The sequence below is a fragment of the Vanacampus margaritifer genome, chromosome 4 (genome assembly GCF_051991255.1).
Source record: "Vanacampus margaritifer isolate UIUO_Vmar chromosome 4, RoL_Vmar_1.0, whole genome shotgun sequence".
Classification (NCBI taxonomy): domain Eukaryota; kingdom Metazoa; phylum Chordata; class Actinopteri; order Syngnathiformes; family Syngnathidae; genus Vanacampus; species Vanacampus margaritifer.
In genome coordinates this window covers 4,417,501-4,444,328 of record NC_135435.1, presented here as the reverse complement: position 1 = coordinate 4,444,328, position 26,828 = coordinate 4,417,501, and the positions used below count along the sequence as shown (strand labels likewise).

At 38.4% G+C, this 26,828-nt stretch overlaps 1 protein-coding gene across 2 annotated transcripts in view; it reads left to right on the top strand.

Annotated features, from left to right (window-relative positions):
• The first annotated feature begins 2,047 nt into the window (after positions 1–2,047).
• cttn (cortactin) overlaps positions 2,048–26,828 on the top strand; it is a 25,071-nt gene continuing 290 nt past the window's right edge. The window contains exons 1-15 of one of the 2 annotated variants that reach the window (XM_077563126.1): positions 2,048–2,153; positions 3,183–3,288; positions 3,405–3,478; positions 3,570–3,699; positions 4,106–4,216; positions 7,693–7,747; positions 8,060–8,170; positions 12,881–12,991; positions 14,380–14,490; positions 17,457–17,512; positions 17,592–17,661; positions 20,673–20,923; positions 21,864–21,975; positions 25,464–25,532; positions 25,828–26,828. The exon at positions 25,828–26,828 is cut by the window's right edge and continues 290 nt beyond it. In XM_077563126.1, coding sequence (XP_077419252.1) covers positions 3,205–3,288; positions 3,405–3,478; positions 3,570–3,699; positions 4,106–4,216; positions 7,693–7,747; positions 8,060–8,170; positions 12,881–12,991; positions 14,380–14,490; positions 17,457–17,512; positions 17,592–17,661; positions 20,673–20,923; positions 21,864–21,975; positions 25,464–25,532; positions 25,828–25,964 — 1,482 coding nt within the window. In that variant the 5' untranslated portion in view covers positions 2,048–2,153; positions 3,183–3,204 and the 3' untranslated portion in view covers positions 25,965–26,828. Of the gene's footprint in view, positions 2,227–3,182; positions 3,289–3,404; positions 3,479–3,569; positions 3,700–4,105; positions 4,217–7,692; positions 7,748–8,059; positions 8,171–12,880; positions 12,992–14,379; positions 14,491–17,456; positions 17,513–17,591; positions 17,662–20,672; positions 20,924–21,863; positions 21,976–25,463; positions 25,533–25,827 lie in introns of both variants that reach the window. The other variant, XM_077563124.1, reaches the window with a different exon arrangement.

Here is a 26,828-nt window from a genome sequence, read left to right as displayed (position 1 = left end):
GAGGTGTCCAATCGGCATAACAAAACAAAGGCGCCACTATGTGGTGTGCTACGGATTGTTAATATTCATCCAGATTTGCAACCCTGTTACCTGTTGCCTGTGATTAGTGGCCGTTAGACTACATTAACTTAACAGGATTGTGATTTAAAATAAAATATATATATAGCCTACCATTGATCTGTAAGATGAGCTAATCAAGCCTTTGATAGTTTATTACATATTATTGATGAATATGTGCAGAAAATCAGAAATGGTTTAAGTTAAGGTTGATATTTCAAGAATTTTTTCAGCCCAAATGTCCTCCAATTCTGGAATGACCCATATATCTAGCTCTGGTACAGATGCTTGCATCATCCCAATCATTTAGAGTTGATTTGAGGTCAGATTTCCTTCATTGTGCATGGGGTGGCCTGGCACTGTGGTAGTTGCAGCTCTTGGTGGAAATGGACTGAAGTCTTGGAGACATATTATTAAGGACCTTCTATGCATCAGTCTTAATTTACGGTGTGGTCTGCTCGCGCAGCAGCATTTCAACTGCGGAGAGGAAGAGACTGAACAAATTGGTGAAGAAGTCTCGAGACGTTAGAGGTGGTAGGCAACAGGAGAATGATGACAAAGCTGTCATCTATCCGGGGTAACGCACTACTGTGTTTTTCTGTTTTTATTTAACTATAGGCTACATAAGTATTTTATGTGATACATATTTATATATGATGTGTGATGATATGTATTGCTGCTGGTAACGCTGTGAATTTCTCCACTGTGAGATAAATAAAGGAAGGTGTATCTTATTTTATCTTATAACCATCACAGCAGATGTGAACAGCATTAGTGGCTAAATAAAGCCCTATAGACATTTTTAAAAGCTTAGAAACAATTATTTACATGCATAATATCTCAAAACATGAAGAACAAACTAAAATATGGCTAAATGATTTTAGAATCATAGTATGTCTATATTTTTTGACAAACAATCAGTTATATGTATTCTAATATTTCTAAAATGTTCTGACATTCATGTACAAATTACCTCTGGTTAGGGAACATTTTCCCAGTAATAAAACTGCCATGACCTGTTTTTTGTACAGCAGGGACACCCCAAACATTTTCTTCCGGGAGCCACATACAGTAACCTTGCCAGCAAGCTGAATTCTCGCGGTATTTGTGAGTTCACAAACTCCGTAGAATATAGAAGATACCATGAAGAACTCCCTTGAATGAATCACAATTATCAATCTGGCTTGTGAGGTTACACATACAGAAATATAGAAAGTTGCAAGGGCCGCTTTTTTATTTTTATTTTTTTACTTTAACTTGCTAAACATGCATGGTAAAATCAATCAATCAATCAATCAATCAATCAATCAATCAATCAATCAATCAATCAATCAATCAATCAATCAATCAATCAATCAATTAATCAATCAATCAATCAATCGATCAATCAACCAATCACGCAGTTACATAATTTTCTCCAGAAACTTCAATTTTGTCATTTCCGGCATAACACACAAGGTTACTATTTATTTTCCCTAAAATAAACTACCAGGCAGCAGATGGCAGCAGATGGCAATCTCTCTGCGTCTCTCAGTCATTTTCTAATAAAGAACTTTGAAGGAAAAAAGGTTTGTAAAATACAGTATTAAATAAAAGCCTATATATAAATAGAGCCTTCCTTCCTTGCACGTGAATTTTATTTCATTTTGGTGAAATGTAAGGCTTTGTTAACCAGAATTTGACAAAAATCAGAGTTTTTTAGTTTTATTTGACGAAATTGAATAATTTTAAACATTTATTTTCAAAGATCTAAATTCTTGACTCAAGAACAAAAATCTAAGATTAATGCTCTGCTAATATTAAACACTACAAATTGAATGACTCTACAAATTAAAACAAATACCATTTGGAACAGTATGAAACAATTTTATTGAAGTATTTTTGTGCTTTTTTCCGAACAAAAAGTTGTTATTTTTATTATTATTATTATTATTTTAAATAAATTAAACAAGGTCAGTTGATTGAACCTGGCCGTTTACAAATCAAAGGAGCAGCACGGAGCGCACCACGCCTATTTCGTGACGTCATCACGTCTGACAACGGGATACAGGGAGAACAGGAAGATCCCAACAGCGTTCCTCTCCATCTAGATTAGGGTGAGAGCACGTTTTATTCACCTGAAGGTCAAGACTGACTGTATTCTGAAAGCAGCTCCATCTGTCGTGGACGGTAAGCGTGGAAATATTTATTTAATTCGAAAATGTCTTGGCCTCGCCGAGTTTGCGCCGACTCCGTAATCGCAGTTGGCATGTTAGCATAAGCAGCTAGCGCAGTGGAAAACTGGAGCAGCAAATGCCGCAGACAGACAGTCGCACAAAATCCCGCAACCCCAGCACATTAGAAGATCACATTGCGTCGCTTCTGGCAACCCAAGTGCGAGTCAACATATGTCGACATAACTCACTAAGGTGTGCAACACCTTTTCCCCACTTTTTTCTGGCATTATTAGACGGCGCTTAAAATTTTAATGTCATTTCATGATTGGCCTGATTGCAAAACACTGACTTTACATTTGTGTAGTTTCAGTCGAAAACGAATGATGTGCACTTATTTTCACAACGATTTTAACCCCTGGATCGAAACTACGTACCTGGCTTGATATTACAGACTGCAGCCAGTTAACTTGAGTCCGTCAACTTCTTATTATTCTTTCGAATATCCGATTCTGACGCCTACCCTCTCTCGGCTACGTTTTATGAACCTATAGTGAATCATCCCTTATTTCTGTACTGCGAGAATAGCTAGAAAAATGACAGTTATTGAGATTTTTATACGATTAGCAGAAGAAGGGTGTGGTTGTGTTGTGAGAGATAAGCATGTCATGGGTAACACACACGCACACATAATTGCTTCCTGGTCTGTGTTAGCTCATCTGCTGGCTCTTCTGTGTCAGACTACCCAAAGATCCAGGAAATTTCCACTTTACGACACTCTCCTTATTTTTCCTTTTAACACACAGATCTTAAAAATAAAATGAGTAAATAAAGCAATGTATTTGAGTATTTATTGGCCTTGTGCCATCACTCTAAATTACAACACGAAGAATATTTATAATGCCTATCAGAAAGCGGCAAAACTTAGCATTATTATTCTGCATTTAAACATTTGATCTGTTTTGTGTCAAGGTTTGACAAGGGCTCACTAAAGATGTGGAAGGCAGCAGCAGGACAGTCAATTAAAGTGACTGTAAATGATGGAGGTGACGACTGGGAAACGGACCCCGACTTTGAGGTAGTTTTGCACACCATCCTTTCCTTAGCCATGTCTGTTTTCATGCTGAGCAGAGTCATTGTCCTGGTAACCATTTTGCCATGTTAAAATAGTCTGTTTTCTCCCTGTATTTCCAGAATGATGTATCTGAGAAGGAGCAGCGCTGGGGTGCCAAGACAGTGGCTGGTTCAGGACATCAGGGGCACATAAAGTGAGAACTCTGAGAATGCAGATATTTTCTCTGTCTGTTAACAGGACCGACCACAAAGTTGTCACTAAATTATTTGTCTTTGTTGGAATAGTATCCACCACCTGCGTGAAACCGTGTCAACAGAGCATACAAGCTTGAAACAGCAGGAGTTGGACAACATGCCCAAGGCCTCGCATGGATATGGAGGAAAATTTGGGGTGCAGCAGGACCGCATGGATAAGGTGCAGGAAAGCAAAATCTGTTTTGGTTTTATTGACTTATTGTGTATACACCCCACAATCTAAAATTCATCTCTAGCAGCTAAATCTATAGTTGTTTTCTTGCTCTTTGATGTAATTTATATTGCTTCATTATCGGTAGCTCTATTGTATTATTTCCCACTATATGATCTTCTTTAGCAAGCCACTCTGTCCATTCAGACTTTTCTCTTTAATGTGTTCAGCCACTGCAGCATGAATTTGATGAGTGAGCGATGGATGCTTCATTGTGTTTGTGCTGGGATCTCTGATGAGTCAGATGTCACAACTGCTATCTTATGTATACAGTGATATTGCTCTTTTATTCTATGATTACGCAGTTTTTTTTTTCTCATTCTTGTGCGACATTAACTTGATATGTTTTGGACAGTCTGCGGTGGGACATGAATACCAGAGCAAGTTATCCAAGCACTGCTCCCAGACTGATAACTCCAAGGGCTTCGGAGGCAAATATGGAGTTCAAGCTGACCGTGTCGACCAGGTATTTCCTGTTTCTTACCACTTCTTGAACACTTCTGAAGTCAAATTACATTTCTGAACATTATGATTGCAAAGCAAATTTTTGTCTTGCATTCGTTTTTTAAGTTAACGTATTTCCACATGTAGTTGCAGTTAATTATTTAAACTGAATTTTTCTAATGCTATCAAATATAATAATTTCAGGTTTATACAATAATGTAGCCACAAAAACTTAAAATTCATGCATCTTTTTTCTATCATCCCCCACCCTACCACTGCTCCATTTTTCTTGAAAGTGTTTGTCCTATGGGAGGAAAACATATATTCAAAGCTTTAGGGCTGGACCACTATGGAACAAAAAAGTAATAATCATGGTTATTTTGATTGAGATTGAAATCATGATTATTCATTGATTTTTAAAACCTAATATTTTTTGAGCTCCTAAAATTCAACTACTCAAAACTATGATCATCCTTATGCCATATGCCCATTCATCCCTTAATATTAAGCACTTTATTCTTGAATAGTAACACTATAGCTACTGTATATTCTAACAGTGACAATTAAAGAACGGAAAAAGATAGAAATACACTTTTTTCTGCTGAAAGAAGAGAGTCTAATCTTTCTTAACCCCTGGGCGTTATTTGTCCATTTTCTGCCATTTTTTATGCCTTTCTGTTTTTCATCAAAGAAAAAGCATTTGAAAAAAATACACTAGGGACCTGAAATTTCACCAGGATTGTTAAAACATGTAGAAGTTCAAATTGGCGCCATGCTGTAATTTATAACTATTACCAAACAGGAGGAGGAGATTTACACGAAGTTGTTGTAATAATGCCGGATTTTGGCTCATTGACTCCCATTATAAGTCACAGTTTTTGATATGGTGTAAACCTGATGTGTTATAATGCATTTTCCGTGATTACTGATGCAATCGCTTCTTTGATGAGTCATAAACATGAAAATAGAGGAATTTGTGTGTTTAGAGTGTTAACACAAAAATCCACTAGGTGGCGCCAAAGGCTAATAAATGAATACAAAATGCATGCATAAATTTTTTTTATTGTTATGACTTAGGGACTTGTTTGAGCCTCTAACTTTGTTATATGAAATATATAAATTATTCTTTTATTTTATATATATATATACAGCATGGTTAGTTTTGCTATTAGCAAAATACTGCTATTGTTGTCCATAGGGGGCATTAAAAAAAAATAAAAAAATAAAAACTATATATGTGTAGATAGGTCTGATGCCACTGAACATTTTGAGTGGTTGAAAGTGGAAAAAAATATTCATAAATGACTAAGTTATCTCGCTTCAAAGGAAATGCCGGATTTTGGCAAAATTACAAGAGTTTTGTGCTATTCGGAAAACTGCCATTGTGTGAAAACTGGGCATGCAGAATTTTTTTTATTGTTATGACTTATGGACTTATTCAAGCCTCTAAATATGTCATATGAAATATTCAAATTAGTCTTTTATTTTATATTATTATACAGCATAGTTAGTCTTGCTATTAGCATAATACTGCTATTATTGTCCATAGGGGGAATTAAAAAAATTAAATAAAATAAAAACTATATATGTATAGATAGGTCTGATGCCACTGAACATTTTGAGTGGTTGAAAGTGAAAAAAATATTCATAAATGACTAAGTTATCTCACTTCAAAGGAAATGCCTTATTTTGGCAAAATTACAAGAGTTTTGTGCTATTCAGAAAAATGCCATTGTGAAAAACTGGGCATGCATAAAAAAATTCTATTCTTATGACTTATGACCTTGTTTGAGCCTCTAACTATGTCATATTAAATATTCAAATTAGTCTTTTATTTTATATATATATATATATACAGCATAGTTAGTCTTGCTATTAGCATAATGCTGCTATTATTGTCCATAGGGGGCATTAAAAAAATAAAATAAAATAAAAACTATATATGTATAGATAGGTCTGATGCCACTGAACATTTTGAGCGGTTGAAAGTGGAAAAAAATATTCATAAATGACTAAGTTATCTCACTTCAAAGGAAATGCCTGATTTTGGCAAAATTACAAGAGTTTTGGAAAAATGCCATTGTGTAAAAACTGGTCATGCATAAAAAAATCCTATTGTTATGACTTATGACCTTGTTTGAGCCTCTAACTATGTCATATGAAATATTCAAGTTAGTCTTTTATTTTATATATATATACAGCATAGTTAGTCTTGCTATTAGCATAATGCTGCTATTATTGTCCATAGGGGGCATTAAAAAAATAAAATAAAATAAAAACTATATATGTATAGATAGGTCTGATGCCACTGAACATTTTGAGTGGTTGAAAGTGAAAAAATATTCATTAATGACTAAGTTATCTCACTTCAAAGGAAATGCCAGATTTTGGCAAAATTAAAAGAGTTTTGTGCTATTCAGAAAAATGCCATTGTGAAAAACTGGGCATGCATAAAAATATTATATTGTTATGACTTATGGACTTATTCAAGCCTCTAAATATGTCATATGAAATATTCAAATTAGACTTATTTTTTCCTTTATACAGCATAGTTAATTTTGCTGTTAGCATAATACTGCTATTATTGTCCATAGAGGGCATTAAAAAAACTTTTTTTTTAAAAACTATATATGAATAGATAAGTCTGATGCCAGTGAACATTTTGAGCGGTTGAAAGTGAAAAAAATATTCATAAATGACTAAGTTATCACACTTCAAAGGAAATGCCAGATTTTGGCAAAAATTACAAGAATTTAATCAATCTATAATAACGCCCAGGGGTTAAGGTAGGTTTGAAACGAATGGTATTGAAGGGGTTGCTCCAATGAAAATGGCTGGGATTAAATAAGATAAAGATCGAGATAAGCCAAACTTGAAATCACTCTAAAATTTCGATTAATTGTCCAGCCCTACAAAGATTTTTGTACTCAATAACTTTCGTTACTTCCCTCTCTATGTAACACACTCATCTTGTCTGTAGTCATATTTTTTCGCCCCTTCTTCTTTTTGTTCAATGTTGGAAAGTTCAGGAGCTTTTCAGTCCATGCTGTATTCAACAACACTTTCACTTTAAAGTCCATTGTAAACTTCAGCTTTACAGATGCCTTCTTGGTTCTACAGAATGGTGGTTGTGATACCGACTACCACCGCACATGGTAGTACTGTATCATAATGTTAGCTGGTTGCTAAAGAATAGCTCTTCTGTAGGTAATTCTTTTACATGGCACACTCCTCATTAAAACATCACATTGGCCTGCCATGCCCTTTTCTATTTACACATGCGTTACATGGACTTTGGACTTTTGCAGAGCAGCTTGGCGCCCCCCTCAGTCCGTCTACTGTATGTCTCGTTTATATATAACTGTGAGACAGAGAAAATATGCATTAAACACAGTTAAAGGGATTTTAGTATTTGTACATCTGATCTGCCATTATTACTTGCTTTTTGTTGATCTATTTTATCTAAATATTGTCTTCATTTCCCCCTTCTTATTATAGTCTGCAGTTGGCTTTGAGTATGCTGGGAAAACAGAGAAACACGCTTCACAGAAAGGTGATGTTGCAACTTGTTAACTGAGCTTCAACCCCAGATCATAGTTTGAAATTTGCAGTATTATCTGGGGAATGCTTCTGCCTGCCTCATTTGGTTACTTAGCTGTTCCTGCATCCATCCTCTATATTTAGACTTGATGAGACTGTCAATAGTGTGTGTGCTGCACCAAAGGCCAACAAACCGAAATTACATACTTTAAATCTATACAATTACTCTCCATTACCAGAAAGTTACTATGTAGGATTAGATGTTAAACTGTGACCACTGCTACTATTTTGTCTCTCTTGATCTCTCGTTTTTCTTGCTGTTTAGATTATAACACTGGCTTTGGAGGGAAATACGGTGTACAGGCAGATCGTGTTGACCAGAGCGCGGTGGGCTTTGATTACCAAGGCAAAACCGAGAAGCATGAGTCCCAAAAAGGTTTGTTTTCATTTCATGTCTTCAATTCAAGCATGAAGTATTAAGACATGGAACATTATACACACACATATGGCCTTTCCTAATTATTCTAGTGATGCACCGAAATGAGAATTCACGGTCAATGTGAATAATAAAATTTCAAATGTATTCCCCCCCCTAATTTACCTCATGCCTCTTTCATATGTGGGTATACTGTAAATATGATATGTATCCAATTAGGGCTTGGCGATATAAACGGTATATTTAACATAAGGCATAAATTTTGCCGAAGGTAGAGATTTTGACTCTACCGTTTTACCACGGTAGCGCATGTTGATGATGTCATTGTATCTGCGTCCCGGCATGGCGCACGGCTCGCAGTTTAACGACCAACTTTACTCGTCTTCGTGCAACTGTCGACTTCCAACATAAACTCCACGCCACCTCGAAATTATATATAATTGCCAATAAAGGACGCTAAAAAAGGTAATTAGTTTGTTAATTAGTCTGCCATTGTATGGTACAAGACAAGTCTGCAGCGTTAGCAACTAGCCACTAACGGGAGTGTAAACCTGGGATGGCAAACTGTGGTCCTCGAGGGCCGGAGTTCTGCAGGTTTTAGAGGTTTCCCTACTCAAACTGCAGCTGCTTCCCATTAACACGATCGTTATCAGGCTTATGCAGAGCTTGCTGATCAGGAATCAGCTGTGTTGAAGAAGAGAAATATCCAAGACCTGCAGGACTCCGGGGCTTCTAGGACCGGCTCTTGCCATCCCTGGCGTAAACAAATGATAGCGTTTGGCGAGCCAAACTGCAGCTGCATTCAAATACTGTTGGACATTTCAACCCCCCCCCCCCCCAAAAAAAAAGTCCATCAATGCATTAAACGTTAATAATTGCAATTTGCAAATATCTAAAAAATGTAAGCTTTCTATCAATTTATGAAAGCTAGTATAAATTAAGAAGAATTATGTAAAGTAATGTTGAAGGGCCAGATTTGATTGATGCTAGGCATGCTAAGAGCTGCCTCCTCTGCATTGAACAAACTAATGTTCACAAAAGTAAAGCCTTTCCCCCACAATTTCTTTTAACGTAATAGTAAATAATTGACCTGTTTTAGTGCAGAAAAATCTTGTTACAGTAAAATATTTTGCAGCTATATGTTGAGTCGCTGTCATTTTTACATCATCTGAAACTACGCTATGAAAATTGGGACAACTATACATGAGCAAATACAGTCAAGCTATACCCCCCCCCCCCCCAAAAAAAAAGGTGCGACCAAAACCTGTGTGGTGCGGCCAACTGAAAAAGTTAGTCCAAAAGTGAATATTTTTTGTTTGCACTATTTTGCTGACTTTTAATTTTATAAATGGTATCGAAAGCACTGTGACTTTATTCTTTCATTGTTTTAATCCATATATCTTCTATAAAAGACTATGTAAACCAGTAAGCAAATTATTTATTAAAAAAACAAAACACTTATTTCTATACCGTGATATATACTGTTACCTTGAAGGGATGCAGTTTATGCTGTGATATGAATTTTGGGCCATATCGCCCAGCCTTATAACCAATGCAGGGGCAAACGGCTATGTACCACATGGACCACAAACAGCTGAACGTCTGTTATTATTGTTATTATTAGGGCCCGAGCAGCTACCGTTGCAAGGTCCCTATTCACTGCGACGTCCCCATTATTTCTTTAGGAATTATTATTATTCTTCTCCGCAAAGAATCTTATTTTTCAGACACTAAACATTAATGAAGAATTTACCAAACTTTACGCACACACATTGGGCCTGGCAAAAAATTTGATATTTTAAATTCTCCTTACTCGAATCCAAAAAAATGGGTCTGTAGCGCCCAATGGGTTTAACGGAGCCCTGTCCCACTAAATTTGAACTACAAAAATTAGGTGTTAGGCACGAAAATTTTTAGGCATATGTAACAGCCAACGATGTACAAAAAAAGTCTTTTTTTTTTTTTTTTTTTCTAACGAGAGCTCGGTATTGTTCATTCAATTTGACATGTCATGATTGCTCTCCTTTTTTATTTTTTATTACAATTTTTTTTTTAATATATATATATATATATATATATATATATATATATATATATATATATATATATATATATATATATATATATTTTAATTTTTAAAAAAAAATAATTGTATGTGGGTGAGTGTGCGAGCGTGTGTGTATTCATCATTTCACCTAAAACCTATTAAAAAAAATCCCATACTAATAATATAATATAATAATAAATTGCCAAATGCAGAAACATCAATGTAAGTTATCACGATGTGGTGGCTCTCGCTAACAGGCAGAATTAAGTAACCAGAATTAGGTTAAAAAATTCTATATACGTAGACCATGTTTCTATAAATTTTGATATTTGGTTTTTATTTGAGGCAGATATTTTTTCCATTAAAATGTGATTTATGAGGAGGTTAGACCATTGGTCGATATTCAGAGTTTGTTTATTTTTTCCAGTTAACAAGAATTGTTTTTTTTGCGATAGTAAGGGCTACAAGTGTAGATTGAAATTGTTTATGTGGTAAGTCAGTTGTTGTTAGTTCGCCTAGCAAACACAAGTTTGGAGATAAAGGTATCCTACAGTCCAAGATAGCGGAAAGTTTTTAGGAGTACATAACCATAAAGCATGAAAATAAGTGTCTGTAGTGTTTTGTAAACATTGGAGACAAATGTCGGAGTCTGAGAGTCCCATTTTCTTCATCATATATTGAGTAATGTATGTTCTATGAAGGGCAGCACGGTGGCTGACTGGTTAGCACGTCCGCCTCCCAGTGCAGAGGACGTGAGATCGAGTCCGGGCTTCGGCCTTCCTGGGTGGAGTTTGCATGTTCTCCCCGTGCTTGCGTGGGTTTTCACCGGGTACTCCGGTTTCCTCCCACATTCCAAAAACATGCATGGCAGGTTAATTGAACTCTCCAAATTGTCCCTAGGTGTGAATGTGAGTGTGGTTGTTCGTCTCTGTGTGCCCTGCGATTGGCTGGCAACCAGTTCAGGGTGTACCCCGCCTACTGCCCGAAGCCAGCTGGGATAGGCTCCAGCACCCCCGCGACCCTAGTGAGGAAAAGCGGCCAAGAAAATGGATGGATGGATGGATGGATGTTCTATGAATAATTTTATATTGGATAAGTTGTAAATTTGTGTGTTTTGTCATTTTAAAGGCGTTTTCACAAACTTGAATCCAAAAGTCAGATTCCGGTGCTATAGACAAGTCTGTCTCACATTTCGAGATGGGTAAAGACATTTTATCAGTATATGAAAGTAACTTATATATTTTTGAAAGTTTTTTTGTTGTTGTCGGAGAAAGCTTGTTAATATCTTTAGCTAAAACAGGCAGTTGGAGTGTACCCCGAAGTGTTGGAATTTTTTTCTTTATCATATTTTTAACTTGTAGATAATGTAAAAAATTTCCGTTTTTTATTTTGTATTTTTGGAGCAAGGATGTATATGATATAAACATATTATCTGAGAAGAGATGGTGGAGATGTGTAATTCCTTTCTGCTCCCACACACCTAAATAAAACGGTTGGTTTTTAAGTTGAAAGTCGGGGTTATGCCATAGGGGAGAAAGCCCACAGGGCTCCACTTGGGCTTTTGTAATTTCTAGTACAAAAAGTCTTCTGGAGCCATGTGATAAACCTAACAGGAAGTGTGCCATTTTGATTTACTTTTGAATTTGTTGCCTTTTCGTTGTTGTTTGTTGCCGTTTTATAGGGGTCATATTTTAACTCATTCATAATTCATTTTGTTTTGAGGGTCTAAACATGGGTGAAAACTCATGAAACTTCAGACCTGTCATGGACATCAATATTTTATAGATTTCTTGTGCAATTTTCAATAAATGACTCACTAGCTCTCTCCACAATTTTTTTTTTTTTTTAATGAAGCATTCCTAGTTTCACCTAGATTTGTGAAGATTAGAAGGCATATCTATCAGCTTCAGACCTCCCCAAAAAGTCTCTTGTAGCCATATGCTAAACCTAACAGGAACTCCACCACCATTTTGATGTTGTTTTGGGAATTGCACACCATTTTTGGCCTTTTAATAATGAATACTCGTGAAACTTTGCACACATAAGGCCTAGCAAAACATTGATATTTTAGAGGGTTCTTGTCATATGTGCCAGGACCCCAACATGCCAATACCCCAACGTGGCCAGGGTTGCAAGGGCTGCATGCAGCTCTAGTGCTATTATTATTATTATTATTATTATATTTATAACGCTTGACCAATCACCTCGAAGTGCAATGATTAATCAAATAGTCATCAAATGAATTGCTAATTATTTTAAACGCCTTAATCGATTAAGCACATTAATGGCTTATTTAATTTAACATTGTCCAAATCCTTGAAATTTTAGCCTCTCAACAGTAAATATTCTCAGACTTGTTGCCCTTCATGAAAATGGATTGTTTATCCTTGTGCTGATAAATACTGGTAAGATATTTCCAGTTTTGCAGATTTTTCTGATGTGTTACATACAGATCAAACCAGTAACTCAATCATCAACAACAGGTTTGTGCATTTTCTGCACATGCAGAAGTCTTTTCGAAGAAAACTGGAAATACTCTTTGGCTTAAAATTTAATTGGCAGAATTTTCGGTACATTCCTACTCCATACAGGTCTGGACCATCAGTGTTTAACAAGCATGTTTCTCTCTCTTTGTTCCGCCATTTGCTGTGGCCTTTTGGCAGATTATACGAAGGGCTTTGGCGGGAAGTTTGGTGTGGAGACGGACAAAGTGGACAAGAGTGCTGTAGGCTTTGAGTACCAGGGCAAAACTGAGCGGCACGAGTCTCAGAAAGGTTGGTAACATTGCACAGATGTTGACAAGCTAACCTCATATTTTCTGCAGACTGAAATGCGAAGAATATAATATACATTCTGTTTTGTTTTTTTAAGTTTCCAAAAGGGTAATTTTTTTCACACATTCACAATTTCACAACAGTTCATTAAATGTTTCCGTTTGTCACATTCTGTCATCTAAACCTTTTTCAATCTTGAATTCTGTGGACACTGTCAGTACATTCTAAAATTATCTTAATTGTAGAACACGGAAACCATACTTCCAATACTTCTGTAAATGATCACACAGTAGAGTAGGAACAAGACTTTGCGTGTTATAAAAAGGGAGCTGGTGAAAGTGTTTTAAAAAATTGAGCCAGATATCCATAGAAATATGTACTTTATCTGTGTTAAATGATTAATGGATCTATAAATGGATTTGAAAATGCACAATGTGCTCAATAGAAAACATAAGTTTGCTTGTGTGAATATTTTCCCATAGAACAGTGGTTCTCACCCACGGTCCTCGAGTACCCCTGTCCAGCCTGGTGTCCATGTCTCCCACAACCAACATAGGTGTTTCAAAAAATTAATCAGCAAACTCTGAATGAAGCTTGATAACGATCCTCAGCTGTATTGCCTGAGGGAGACATGGAAAACATGCTGGATAGGGGTACTCGAGGACCGGGGTTGAGAACCAGTGCCACAGAATATTGATTCTCAAAGATAATGCAAGGTTTTCTAACAAATCTGTTGGTGTGTACTCATTTACCTTCATGTGGATTACTGTAACATGACACAGGAAAAAAAGATGGCATAACGTTAAACATCTAATTGTATGCTTTTATTTTCTAATCTTGCTGTAAAACTATGACTTCTCTCTTCCCTGTTTTGTCAATTCTACTGGAAATGCCTATGCTAGCTACTGTGTTATTTTGTGTGCCCAGAAGTTCCAAATGAGACACATTGTGGTCTGTCCAGACTTGTCCGGACTCTAAAGCACAGATAAACAGATACACTCTCCTGTAGCTGCTTGTCTGACATACTTGACAATGTTTTACTGCTTGCTTAGGTAACCATAGACTGCAGATATATCTGTTCAAATAAGAGATGTGAAGAATTTGCCATTATCCTTTCTGCTGCCATATATTTCTAAAATGCAACTAGTTGTTGGAATGATGCTAGCTTGCATCTTGATGATTTTTTAAAACACTTTTTGCATGGCCCATCACACATATCATCCATTGGTGATATACAACAAAAATATCCAACAGTGTGTAAAGTAATTTACCCGTGAGTGATTAAAGTTGGCACTAAGGATACAAATACATTAAAGTCGCTTCAAACCTTAATTTTTCTTTTCTTATTCATTGAGCGGACAACAACTTTGTGTATCACGTGTCTACAGATTATGTCAAAGGTTTTGGAGGCAAATTCGGTGTGCAGACAGACCGGCAGGATAAATCTGCTCTGGGATGGGACCATCAGGAGAAACTACAGCTTCATGAGTCCCAAAAAGGTACTGCATTTGTGTGCTTTAGGCATACTTTGATTTTGTAGCATGTGCTTACGCGTCTATACTGGGGCGGTTTGGACAGATAAACAGAAAAAACACAATTCCCTTTAGTTCATTGTTAATTGTGTTCATAAGTTGGATAAAACGTTAAATACCTATCCCGCGATTACTGTTGTTCGTCGTTCATCGTCAGCGGCATGCAAAAAAAGGACCGTCCGTTCGGGGAAACTAACGGAATTCCCGATGGCCAGTTCGCCCCTGGTGTCAGGTGTCTAGTCTTCTCTTAACTGCTGCGTGCTGCAAACCCCTCCCCTCCAGCCTCCAACTGCTTTCCCGTTAGAATCTTCGATGTTTTATGGGTCGAATCAAAGCTTCTTGGCTATCACTGCCTCCAGCGGGAGGGTCGTAACCCGCCGCTTACCCTGCAAGCAAGCCAGGGCTGCTAGATACTATATCAAATATTCCCCATGTAAACTGTGTACCTCACTGTAAAATCGGGAAATTAGCGGGAGAAACGACTGATCGGGAGAATCGGCAAAGTTGGCAAGTATGCCAATAACTCTTCTGCAGGCTTTGAAATGTCTTCCTCTTTCTCTGATATGGCTTCTCTTTGTTGTGTGATGTACTGTATAGTCTTTCAAAGGATGATTACTTCCTCAATGTGCGAGTCGAACCAAAAGGGGAACAGAGAGAGGAAGTAAACCTTAGAACATTTAGCATTGAATGTCAAGCATTAATTTAGAAGATACTCTTAAATACAGCAGTTATGGACAAATTCAATGCCGATGTATCGTGGCTTTGATTATGGTAGGCTGAAAACACCAAAGAGGTCTATCTATGAATGTGTAAGTCAAGAAACATACACACTCAAAAGCACATTTAGCTTTTAATCACTCAATCTGTGTCTGTCTTGAGAGGTTTGCCCTTGGATGTCAATGTTTGTATTGCACTGTATTGTCTTTGTTTGTCCATACTGTATATATTTGTTTGTGTTATGTTGCAGACTATAAGCGTGGGTTTGGAGGGCAGTATGGGGTAGAGGTGGAGAGGCAGGACCAGAGTGCTCTGGGCTATGAGTACAAGGAGAACCTGGCCAAGCATGGGTCACAAAAAGGCACAAATCATTGCTTCCCATATCAGAACCCCCACCTGGTCCTTGTCTTACCTTCCCTTGACAAAATACATATCATCAGCTTCATAGCCATTGATTATTATTATTTTTTAATGTATTTATGAGTTCTTGATCTCCGCTTCTTTTCAATATATGGCCATGCCTTACTTTCTTGAAACTCTGGCTTCCTCTTTTAGATGACCCCCACCAACCTTGGGCTGCACTCCATATACAGTCAACTTTGCTGATAACAGGATTCTATTACTGATATGCCCCTAACCCACCGATATCAATTCAACTGAGGCCAATATGTTTTGTAGGACATATTAATTGTAAACAATAACCAAATATTTATTTTCCCTGTTCAATATGCCTCCACTAGTATAAATATGCTATTTTGATCGCTATTGAATTAATGGGATAAGAAGTAAGCAGATTAACCCAGCCATTTTCCTCCATTTTAGAAGGCTTCCGTTTTGACCTTCTACAGCCCTCTGCTGTCAAATTGACCTTAAATTTACCTTGGGCTTGAGCTGTGAACGTCACAGCTCACCTGTTTTCTGGGTTTGAACTTGTGATGTTCGCAATGCGAGCACGAGGGCAGTTATGACAGTTTCACAATCTGACACTTTGAGTCAACAGCAGAGGGTGGTATCAGGCCTCAATATTGAGTTACCTTGTCATATTATTCTGTTTTAAAGTAGCTCAATGTAAAAAAAAATAGCAGATAGGTGGCAGGCAGGTCGGCAGTTAATGTATAAATTAATGGCCTACCAAGTATTCCCACCCTATTGTAAATAAACACACTGTGTTATTAATCCGATTACAATGCCGCCTCCTATGATTTTCAGAATACTCCAGGAAAGTGTTGTCGTTTTCAAAAACGATTGACTGATTGATTGGTCTGTGGGCAGTGTGGTTTCTCTCTTCTCAAACAAAACGTACTCCTGATCCTTACGGCAAAACTTGTAGTAAATGTTGCTCATCGACAACAGTCACTATAACAGTACAGTACAGTAACTATATGCCACAATTGTGTGTGGTTTCCCCTGGGTACTTACTTGGACTTCTTTCCCAAAAGATGTGTGTTAATGGAAGACTCTAAATTGAGTGCATTTGTGAATGTGAAAACTTTGGCGCCCTGCATTTGAGTGGCGACCAGTCCAGTGTGTACCGTGCTTCTCACCCAGTCGGCTGGGCAAGGCTCCAGATCACCTGTGACCCTAGTTAGAAATAGTAATATAGAAAATAGAGAATGGTGGATACATTATTGTGCCTCAATGATCACCTCCTCCCCCTGCGGTTTCTAGCACTGCTATGTTGCTTATGTCTTTTTTGGGGGGGTTACTTTGGCCCAGTGCATTTCGTTGCATGGTAGTTGCTTTGTGGTATGGTCATTGCATTTGTATCGATGCCTTCCGATGAGACCAAGCAGAGACTTGGCTGATCTTCAGTTTGCAGCAAAAGTGAAATGGTTGCTTGATTTTAGCAAGCGCCTTGCTTTTAAAATTGTCTTTCTGCTGTGCTTTTTTTCTGTTCCTCCCTTAAACTGGTTTGCATGGGTCCGTCAACCTGTGCTTTTTGATTCTTGCTGTTTGACGTCTTGTCGTGTGAACTAATTCAACCACAGTCTGCTTCATCTGAGCTCTTATGAGGTTTCATACAAATACCTTTTGAGATGCCTCTAATGGATTAGAAGATGGTCATTAAATGAATGGAGATATTAAATAAATGATAAGCAGCACAGAAAACAGATGAATGGATGGTAATTGAAAAACAAGTTTGAATACAGACTTTGGTTGAAATAACTGACTTAAAGTCAAATAAACACTCTAATTTATCACTTTTTCTCCTCCAGATTACTCCAAAGGGTTTGGAGGAAAATTTGGTGTCCAGAATGACCGGATGGATAAGGTACATTTATGTTTGCTTCCTTGTGTTCGTGACCGTGTAGATTATTACTGTTACACGCTTCTTTGGTTGTGCTTGACAGAGTGCAGGCACGTTCGAGGATGTTGAGAAACCCAAATCCTCTTACCAGAAAACTAGACCTGTGGAGGCTGGTAAGCATCGACCGGTGTCAGTTGCAACTGGGGGGAAACTGAGAAAAACACACCAGATTGAATTTGACTACACTCTCGCTACATTTATTTAAAAAACAAAAAATAAATCCAGGGCAGCATGAAAGCAGACAAATGCAGTTATGAACTTTAGGGAACAATTACCTCATTCAATGCCATGGTTGTTTATATGGACCTCTTTCCAGCCTGTCATCAACTACGTCATAAAGGTTGCATGCGCAACATTGCAGCAACCACCTCATAGATGATTTGTCGTTTAGCGTGGGATTTTGTAGTCTGATTCAAACAATGTCAACACGTCTAGCTGTCTTGTGTATGGTTGTGCGACTCAGTACAAAGAAGTTCATTTCTCTCAATTCCAAGAGGAAACGGGTCATAAACACCGAACGAGCGTGTGCTTGCAACCTGTTAGACTCGACCGAGGACATAATCAAGAACGCGCTGTCATTTTCTCATTTCAAATATGTTATCGTGGCCATTTGGTGGATAACTTAACCTCTATGTCTTGAAATGTTGAGAATAGGTGCGCGTCAAATTTTTTTTAATATCCTCAAAAAGTTTAATAATTTCCATAAATCCATTCAAAAAGTCAAACTATTGTAGATTCAGGGCCCACAAGTCAAGTGATTTCAAGTATTTACTTGTTTATTTTTACATTATTTGGGCTTCCAGTTCATAAAACCCATGAAAACAGGATGTAAAAAAAAAATTGAATGATGTGAAGAAATCACTATGCATACTTCCCAGTGTTGTTTTGCATAGAAAAATAAAACATGGATGGATGGTATTTTCAAAATGATATGTCAATCTTCAATACTTCGTTTGATTCCCTTTGCCTTAACCACTGCCTCGATGCGCCATGGCATTGCCTGGGGGTCCTGGTAGTCCAGGCTTTATTGATGCTTGATGTTAGCTCTTTGTTTTTGGGTCTGGTGGCCCTCATTTTCATCTTGTAATACAGTACTATCAAGAGGAAAATGAGGGCCACCAGACCCAAAAACAAAGAACCCCCAGCCAATGCCACGGCTCATTGAGGCAGTGATTAAGGCAAAGGAATTCCAACCAGGTATTGAAGATTGATATATCATTTTGAAAATACCATCCATCCATCCATCTTTTTTTCCCCATGCAAAACACTGGGAAGTATGCATGCTCATTTCTTCACATTATTCTAACTTTTTGACATCCTGTTTTCATGGGTTTTATGAGCTGGAAGCCCAAATAATGTAAAAATAAACAAATTCATATTTGAAATTACTTAAATTGTAGGCCCTGAATCTATAATCTATGAAAGTTTGACTTTTTTAATAGAATTACGGAAATTATTAAACTTTTGGAGGACATTCAATTTTTTTGATGAGCACCTGTATTAGGGCCCATCCGATACATTTTTTTAGGCCAATGCCGATACTGATTTTGGGCAGAAAAAAATACTGATTGAGCTGCCAATTATTAAAAAATATATATATATTTAATACATTAAATTATCCCCCCCACCCCAATTCCTTTTCATTGGGTGTCACTTGTGCACAAACCTTTGCTATTAAGATTCTCTGCTTTAAATGACAAGTCCATAGTATGACCTTACCAACAAATTTTAATGAAGCATGTACATTATGGATGCACCGCACCACACTGCCCCCAAGAGGCCAAAATGCACAGGAACAGTCAGTATTTGTTCTTACTGTTTTTACAGTTGCTACTATTTTAGTTTTATTCTATTCTTATTTCACTTTCTTATGGTTTTATTTAGTCATTGTCCTTGCAAGTTATATTTAAAGTTGATATTTCAAGGATTCAAAGACTTTCTTTTCTCAAAATTCAAGGATGCAAACATCCAAGGATTCAGTTGTTGTTGTCTCAACAAATACATTCCCCGAGGTCCCAGGTTAGCCCAGTGAGTCCCAAGATTGGTGAAAATAACACAAAGATAAAAAATATATAAAAGAAAAAGTTAATGCTTGATAGCAGTTGTAAACAAGTAAGAATGTTTTTTTTATTGACACATAAATCTATACAATAATCTTGTATACTTCATTAAAATTTGTTGATAAGGTCATACTATTTACTTGTCATTCAAAGGAGTTATAGTTATAGTGAAAGTTTGTGCGTAAGAGACACCCATTGAAAAGTTTTTTTTTTTAAGGGCGGGGGGTAATTTTATGCATTTGCAGTATATATATTTTTTTAAAGAATTGGAAGATTAATCGGCAATCTGTGTTTTTTTTTTTTTTCTTTCCTGAAAAAAATCGGTATCGCATCGGTCTCAAAAAATGCATATCGGTTGGGCCCTAGTAAACAGGAAAGGGGTCTATTTGTCAAATGGAATCCAACTGTTTACTAAACCAAAGTAAATATCTTCATTTAAGTACGTTTTTCAATGTGTAGGCGTGAAACAGGATTTCGCCCATCTTGTCTGTGAAATTCAAGTTTGTTAATCACTGTAAAGACTAACAGATCAGGATAAAATGTCAGATTATTTCACATCAGCACTGGAAGTCTGAAAAGTTTAGGCGCACCTCACACTATACAGTATGTGTATGGTATAAAACGAGTATGCGTCACAATAAATATGGTAGTAGAAAGTGTGTGTTGCCATTGTGAGGAAAGATGGCGCACTTTCTCAGTCTTGTTTTTGTTTTATAGTTTGATGTGTCACAAACGTAAAAAGTTGAAAACCTATCAGCCAAGTCACTGTTCTGCTTGACATTTCTTTTTACGAAAAGCTGTTTTCTCTGCTTCTTGGTCAGAAACCGGTATGTTTGATTAAACCAACTTATGTTCTTTGCTGATTACTAAAGAATTAGAAAAATCTAGAGTCAAGCCTTATTTTTCTTTTGCATTCACCGTTCTCCCACAGTTTCGAAGATGCAAGTAAACAGACAATTTGATACAACAGGCAGAATTTAGACAGATACTAGAAATCATTCCTGGCTGTGCAGTCGAAATAGGTGCTCGCCGATCTCACTTTTCCAATTCTTCCTGTCATCAAGCTGGCAGCAGCACAGGAAGTATTAAGGCCCAATTTGAGAACATTGCCAGGCAGAAGGAGGAAGAGGACAGAAAAAGGGCTGACGATGAGCGAGCACGTCGACAAGCCAAGGAGCGACAGGAGCAAGAAGAGGCGCGACGTAGAATTGAAGAGCAGGCCAAAGCTCCTTCTCCAGTTCCTGTTGCGGCGAGCCCCAGTCCCACTCCCAGCCCCACTCCACCTGTCCAGTCTACCTTTTCTTCAGAGTACGAGGTGAGCTTCCTTCTAACGTTTGACTTTGTCCTTTCGTTACAAATTCATGAATAAAAAAAGAGAAACTGAAAACAAGACTGCAATGATACAGCACAGTACTTTATGTTGACATTTTCTTCAACAACAACAACAAAAAACATGAACAACTTTGAATTGTCTCTGCCATAATATACTGGAAACTTTTTTTTTGCGCGTTTAAGTTTTTGCACTTTTGTGATTGGATTTACTTGGGGCTGACAAATTAATCATTTTTTGGTTTTCAAAAGTGTGTGTGTGTGTGTGTGTGTGTGTGTGTGTGTGTGTGTGTGTGTGTGTGTGTGTGTGTGTGTGTGTGTGTGTGTGTGTGTGTGTGTGTGTGTGTGTGTGTGTGTGTAATTTTTTTTTTTAACAAGACTAAGGCAATGACAGTGAATCGTCCCCAACAAATATTGGAAATTATTTCATTCCATATATATGCATGTATAATTATGTTATTGGAAGTGTATTCTGCTACATATTGGAATTCACCTTATAAAATCCGTAGGGCCCTTGTACCAGCAGTTTGTGCCCCAGAGTACCAAAAAGTGGTATAAAACGGCATGCAATTCAAACACACACAAAGAAAATTGTATCTCACAGACTAGCCCATTTTATTATTATAGTGCCAATTCACAACATAAATTACAGTATCTATATGCACTGTACATATTGAGCAGAGAGAACAATGGGCACAACAGCCATTATGCATTATCATAATGTACTTTATGATGCTATAAATAATGGAAAAGAAACTTATCTGTGGCATTTAGACTTGGAGTCATGGTTACTATTAAGTTGCGATTACGTCCACTGCATGATGTAAAAGGACACATTATCTATTTTTGTGTCATTTGGTCTTAATCTGCTATATTAAATATGAGTAAATTGGCACGCGTATAACAGAATGTATTATCCTCTTTAGAATGCAGATGATGCCTACAAAGCTGCTGATGAGAATGGAGAGCAGCTTTATGAACCAGACCCAGAGGGTCTCTATCAACAGTCAGAGCCGCTGTATGATGCCCCTGCTCAAGGTAAGCCTCTTTTTAGAATACCTACTGGTACATTTAAAAGTGGAAGTCAACCTTAAACATTTATTGACAATAATATGTTCTACGTGACCTCACTATTAATATTACATTTGTGGAATATGAAGCAAAATCCAGCCGTTTTTGTCCATCTCAGGTGACAGCCATTTCGCCACTTGTCGACTGTTGCTGAGCTGTGATTGGTTGTTACCTGAGCAACATTGATGTCATCTTCAGCAAGTAGACAACCAATCACAACAGTTCAGCTTCAGAAAACAGGTGAGCTGTGATTGGTCATTGCCTGAGCCCTAGAGCAACTGTGATGCCATCTTCAGTCGACAGCAAGTGGCAAAATGGCTGCCCCCTGAGATGGATAAAAATGCCTGGATTTTGCTGCTTAACTCATATTCTACTAACACAATATTAACCAGAATACCATATTTAGACTAGTGAGGTTACATATAACATATTGTCAAGAATTATTTTCTTGGGTTGACTTCTCCTTTAAGTGCAATACATAAATTGTCTTGTGGATTAATCTGAATCAAAAGGCTTCAATAATTGCTCACCAATTATGACACATTGTGATTTGTAGAAAGGGATCATTTGCAAATGTACTATACAATACGATATACTTTTATTTTTCCCGTGGGGAACTTTTTCCTGGACTCCGTCCAGCTGCAGTTTACAGTAAAGAGAAAACAACAGAATAGAAAGAGTTAAAATTAAATAAATAAGAAGTGCAGCAATAAGTAGAAGACTTCCCAGAAGTGTACATGTGTAGAGAAGTACATACATGAGGACTGCACACACCCATGCAGAATGTGAGTCGGGTCAGTAATAATTTTCTGTGCCAGTCTGGTGACGGACCGCTCATAAAGCATCTGTAGGGAAGGATGATTCCTGACCCCCATGATCTTCATGGCAGTCCGCACCAGACCGGCAATCTGTGACCTTGACTGCACAGTCAGGTTGCCGTACCAGGCCGCAATGCCGTATCTGATGATACTTTCCAATGCAGCCCGGTAGAACAACAGCATGATCCTCTGCTCCACTCCATAGACCCTAAGTCTGCGTAGGAAGTAAAGACGCTGTTGGAGTTTGGAGCAGAGACTTCCAACATGTACCCTGCAGCTGAGTGTGTTGTCGATGTGGACCCCCAGATACCTGTATGAACCCACCTGGCTGATGTGGTTGTTTTTAATGACGACTGGCCTGTGATCACCAACAGTTTTTGGATCAAATATCACCTCCTCTGTCTTACCCACATTGAGCACAAGATGATTCCGGTCACACCACTGGACAAATTTCTCTATTTCTGAGAAATAGTCCAGTGGGCGACCGCCGGCCTGCAGCAAGCTGACGATAGCTGTGTCATCAGAGAACTTAATGATAAAGTTCTCTGGGTGTGATGTTACACAATCATTTGTGTACAACGTGAAGAGGACCGGGGAGCTGATGCAGCCCTGTGGGGCGCCTGTGCTTATCAATCTGGGTTCCGAGAGGGAGCTGTTGACCTTGACTTGCTGTGTGCGCTGTGTCAGGAAGGAGTGATACCACCTCGAGATGTACGGGTTCACATTCATCTCCTTCAGTTTACCCAAAAGCAGGTGCGGCTGCATTGTGTTGAACGCTGAGCTAAAGTCAACGAACAATACACGTGCATAAGCTTTCGGGCCGTCTAGATGTTTGCTGACCAGATGTGTGATGCTGTTGATAGCATCGTCAGTGCCGCGACCCCGCTTGTAGGCAAACTGAAGGGAGTCTAAGTGTGCATCCACCTTCCCCCTGAGCCGAGTCACCATCAGCCTCTCGAAACACTTCATGACAATGGAAGTTAGAGCCACAGGCCTGAAGTCATTATTGACCACAGGACATTGTTTTTTAGGAACCGGGGTGATTACTGATTTTTTCCAGAGACTGGGAATGGAGTGTGAGTCCACAGATCTCTGGAAAATGGGCTGCCATGCCGCTGTGAGCTCCTCTGCACAGGATTTTAGCAGAAGGGCAGATATCCCATCTGGTCCTGAGGCCTTTTTTGTGCAGACAGACCTAAAAGCAGATTGGACATCATGGGGATGAATTACCAGCCTTGAGTCCTGCTCATTCACTGAAATGGACCTCAGGACCTCCCCACATTCAGAGGAGAAGTCCTGGGTTTCGAATCTTAAATAAAAGTCATTCAGCTCCCTTGCCTTCTGGAGGTCATTTAGGGTGCTGAGACCTTTTTGAGCAGGAGTCAAGTTGGTGATCCTCCTCATGTTGTCCCACATTTTCTTGGAGTTGTTAGCAGCAAAGTGTTGTTCTATAGTCTCTTTGTGCTTCCTTTTTGCTTTTTTAAGCATGTGTTTGAGTTATTTTTGAACCAGTTTTAGCTGGGCTCTGTCCTGGTTCTTAAATGCCCTTTTTTTGCGGTTAATACAGTCTTTAACCTCTTTAGTAATATACGGTTTGTTGTTGGGGTAAACAGTTATTTCCTTTGTTGGTATGATATTGTCCACACAGAATTGAATATCGTCAGTCACAGCAGCAGTATCCATATCCAGCCCATGAAAGGTATTCCACTCCGTGCATAGGAAACATCCTTTACGGGTCTCAATGCTGTCATGAGACCTCGCTGTCCTCTCCTCCGGCGGCGTTTCCCCGGGTCTGCTCGCCGAATCTCCTCCGGCAGGTCGGGGGGTGGTGTGTCGCCTGTTGAGCGGAGGGCCCAGAGCGCGTCTCTGATGTAGGACAACAAAGCCATGCCGTTCCTTTGTTCTTTTGTTTACACACGCCATGAGTAGATTAGGCTCCGTTCGGAGCCCCGACGTGTGCGGTAACTCACGGACAGATTGAGCAAGTGCCTCATAATTTAAAAAAGTTAAAAATTAAAAGTTAAATAAGGAAAAGGTTAAAAGAACTGCAGCTTTTCCACGGAGCCCGTGTCGCAGACGTGCTGCGCCAACGTGACCGGAAGTGGAAGATGTAAGCACTTTCAGAAGAAAAAGAAAACGTGGTGTGGTTGTTTCTGTTTCCTACTTTGTTAAATCCTTGATTTAGGGATAATTATTGGGATAAATCATTAGCACACCATGTTACGCGCCAAAAAGCGACTGAACTGGACAACTGAGAAAAATATACACTCAGGCACTTCCTCCCGCATACTGGCTAATTGACCCCTCCTGTTCAAAGTTAGACGACCTGACATTTTTGGTTGGACACTATCGTTTGCGACAGTCGGCCACCCATGAAAACTAATTGCACAACCTCCCACGCTGCCCGACACTTCAATCAGGTTCGACGACATTGCCCAATGTGTGGCGGGTCTAACGTGAGCCACGTCTTCATGTAACAAGCTCCTCATGAATGATGAATAATATTTAATTAGTAAAGGTGGTTGGAACATATTTTTTAATGACTTAAGGTTGTATCAAACTGGTAGCCCTTCGCAATGATCAGTACCCAAGAAGTAGATCAATTTGTGCAATTAATGAACGGTTATCCTGTTGCAGAGGAGCAGCTGTACGAGACTGGCGAGGACGCTGGGGTGACTGCAGTCGCTCTCTATGACTACCAAGCAGGTGAGGCTACTAAAATTAGCAGTTAGTGGTGTCATACTTACACGTTTTACCCATGATTGATTATTTAATTGCATCTTAAGTCATTTTAAAACTGCATTTTGTTTACTTGGGTCATCTTGGTCTGATCTTTACATTTGTTTGATGATCTTAAACATGAAAGAAGGGAAACTGCAAAAAAAGAAAGAAGCAATTTAGAAGTGGCAAATACTGTCATGGCACTACGTTTTTTTTTTTTTTGCATCTCAGCTACAGTTGATTTGTCTACATTGATGACCAATTAGAATTTCCGTTTCAGCTGGCGAAGATGAGATCTCCTTTGACCCCGATGACATCATTACCAACATTGAGATGATCGATGAAGGCTGGTGGCGTGGTGTTTGCAGAGGGGCTTACGGTCTTTTCCCTGCCAATTACGTTGAAGTACGGCAATGATGTCACTCGGGCAAAAAAAGGAGAGCCGTCAACTACTCTCCTTCTCAACTTTGCTCTATTTTCTCTCCTTTCATTTCCGAGTGCTCCAACACTGTGCAAGACATCTTAGGTCTTCTAAATCAGCATTCGTTTGCGCCTTTTGCGATCACCTCAAGCATTTGCTTCTTCTTTTTTTTAAGTTTCAGTGTAGTAGACAGACTTACCTTAGAATGACTCAACAGCCAGAGAACATGAAAGTGGAAAAAGTACACCTAACAAAGTTAAAGCTTCTGTAGCATTGGTCTCCAACAAAAAACAACCACATATTGTATATGGGGATCAAAAGGGACTGCTCCTTTTAAGTTTCCTTTAACCAAAGACCAGATGTTGACAAAATTGTCTCTAATGAGCGTGAGGTAAATATTTAAGGTGGCCACTGCATAGGGGATATGATGACCTGTCCAGTACCCCACCAGGGACCAAAACATAATAGTAATGATAATAACCCCTTTTCCTCTTTACTATTGCAAAGAAAATGTTAAGCTTTGTTCAGAAGTTATAATGCAGTATGCAAATGTATTTTCGTCCCCCATTGTTGGACAAACTTGTACAAGTTTGAAGCTGTTCACATATTTAAAGGGGCCATTGTGGCAAACTTAACACTATATTACAGCTCATCGTTGATTATTGTTGATACCATGAATTGTGCACAGAGATCAAGAATTATGATGATTTGAGAGACGGTAGATTTTAAAAGCATATTTTTACTCTCATCTCTTTTCTTTTTTTGCTTCTTTGGATGTGGACACGTCTTGTGGATTTGTGTGTCCAAAATCATGGGTCTTTAGTCTGTCGCGGCATGAAGTGCGGTTGTTAACATTGTTC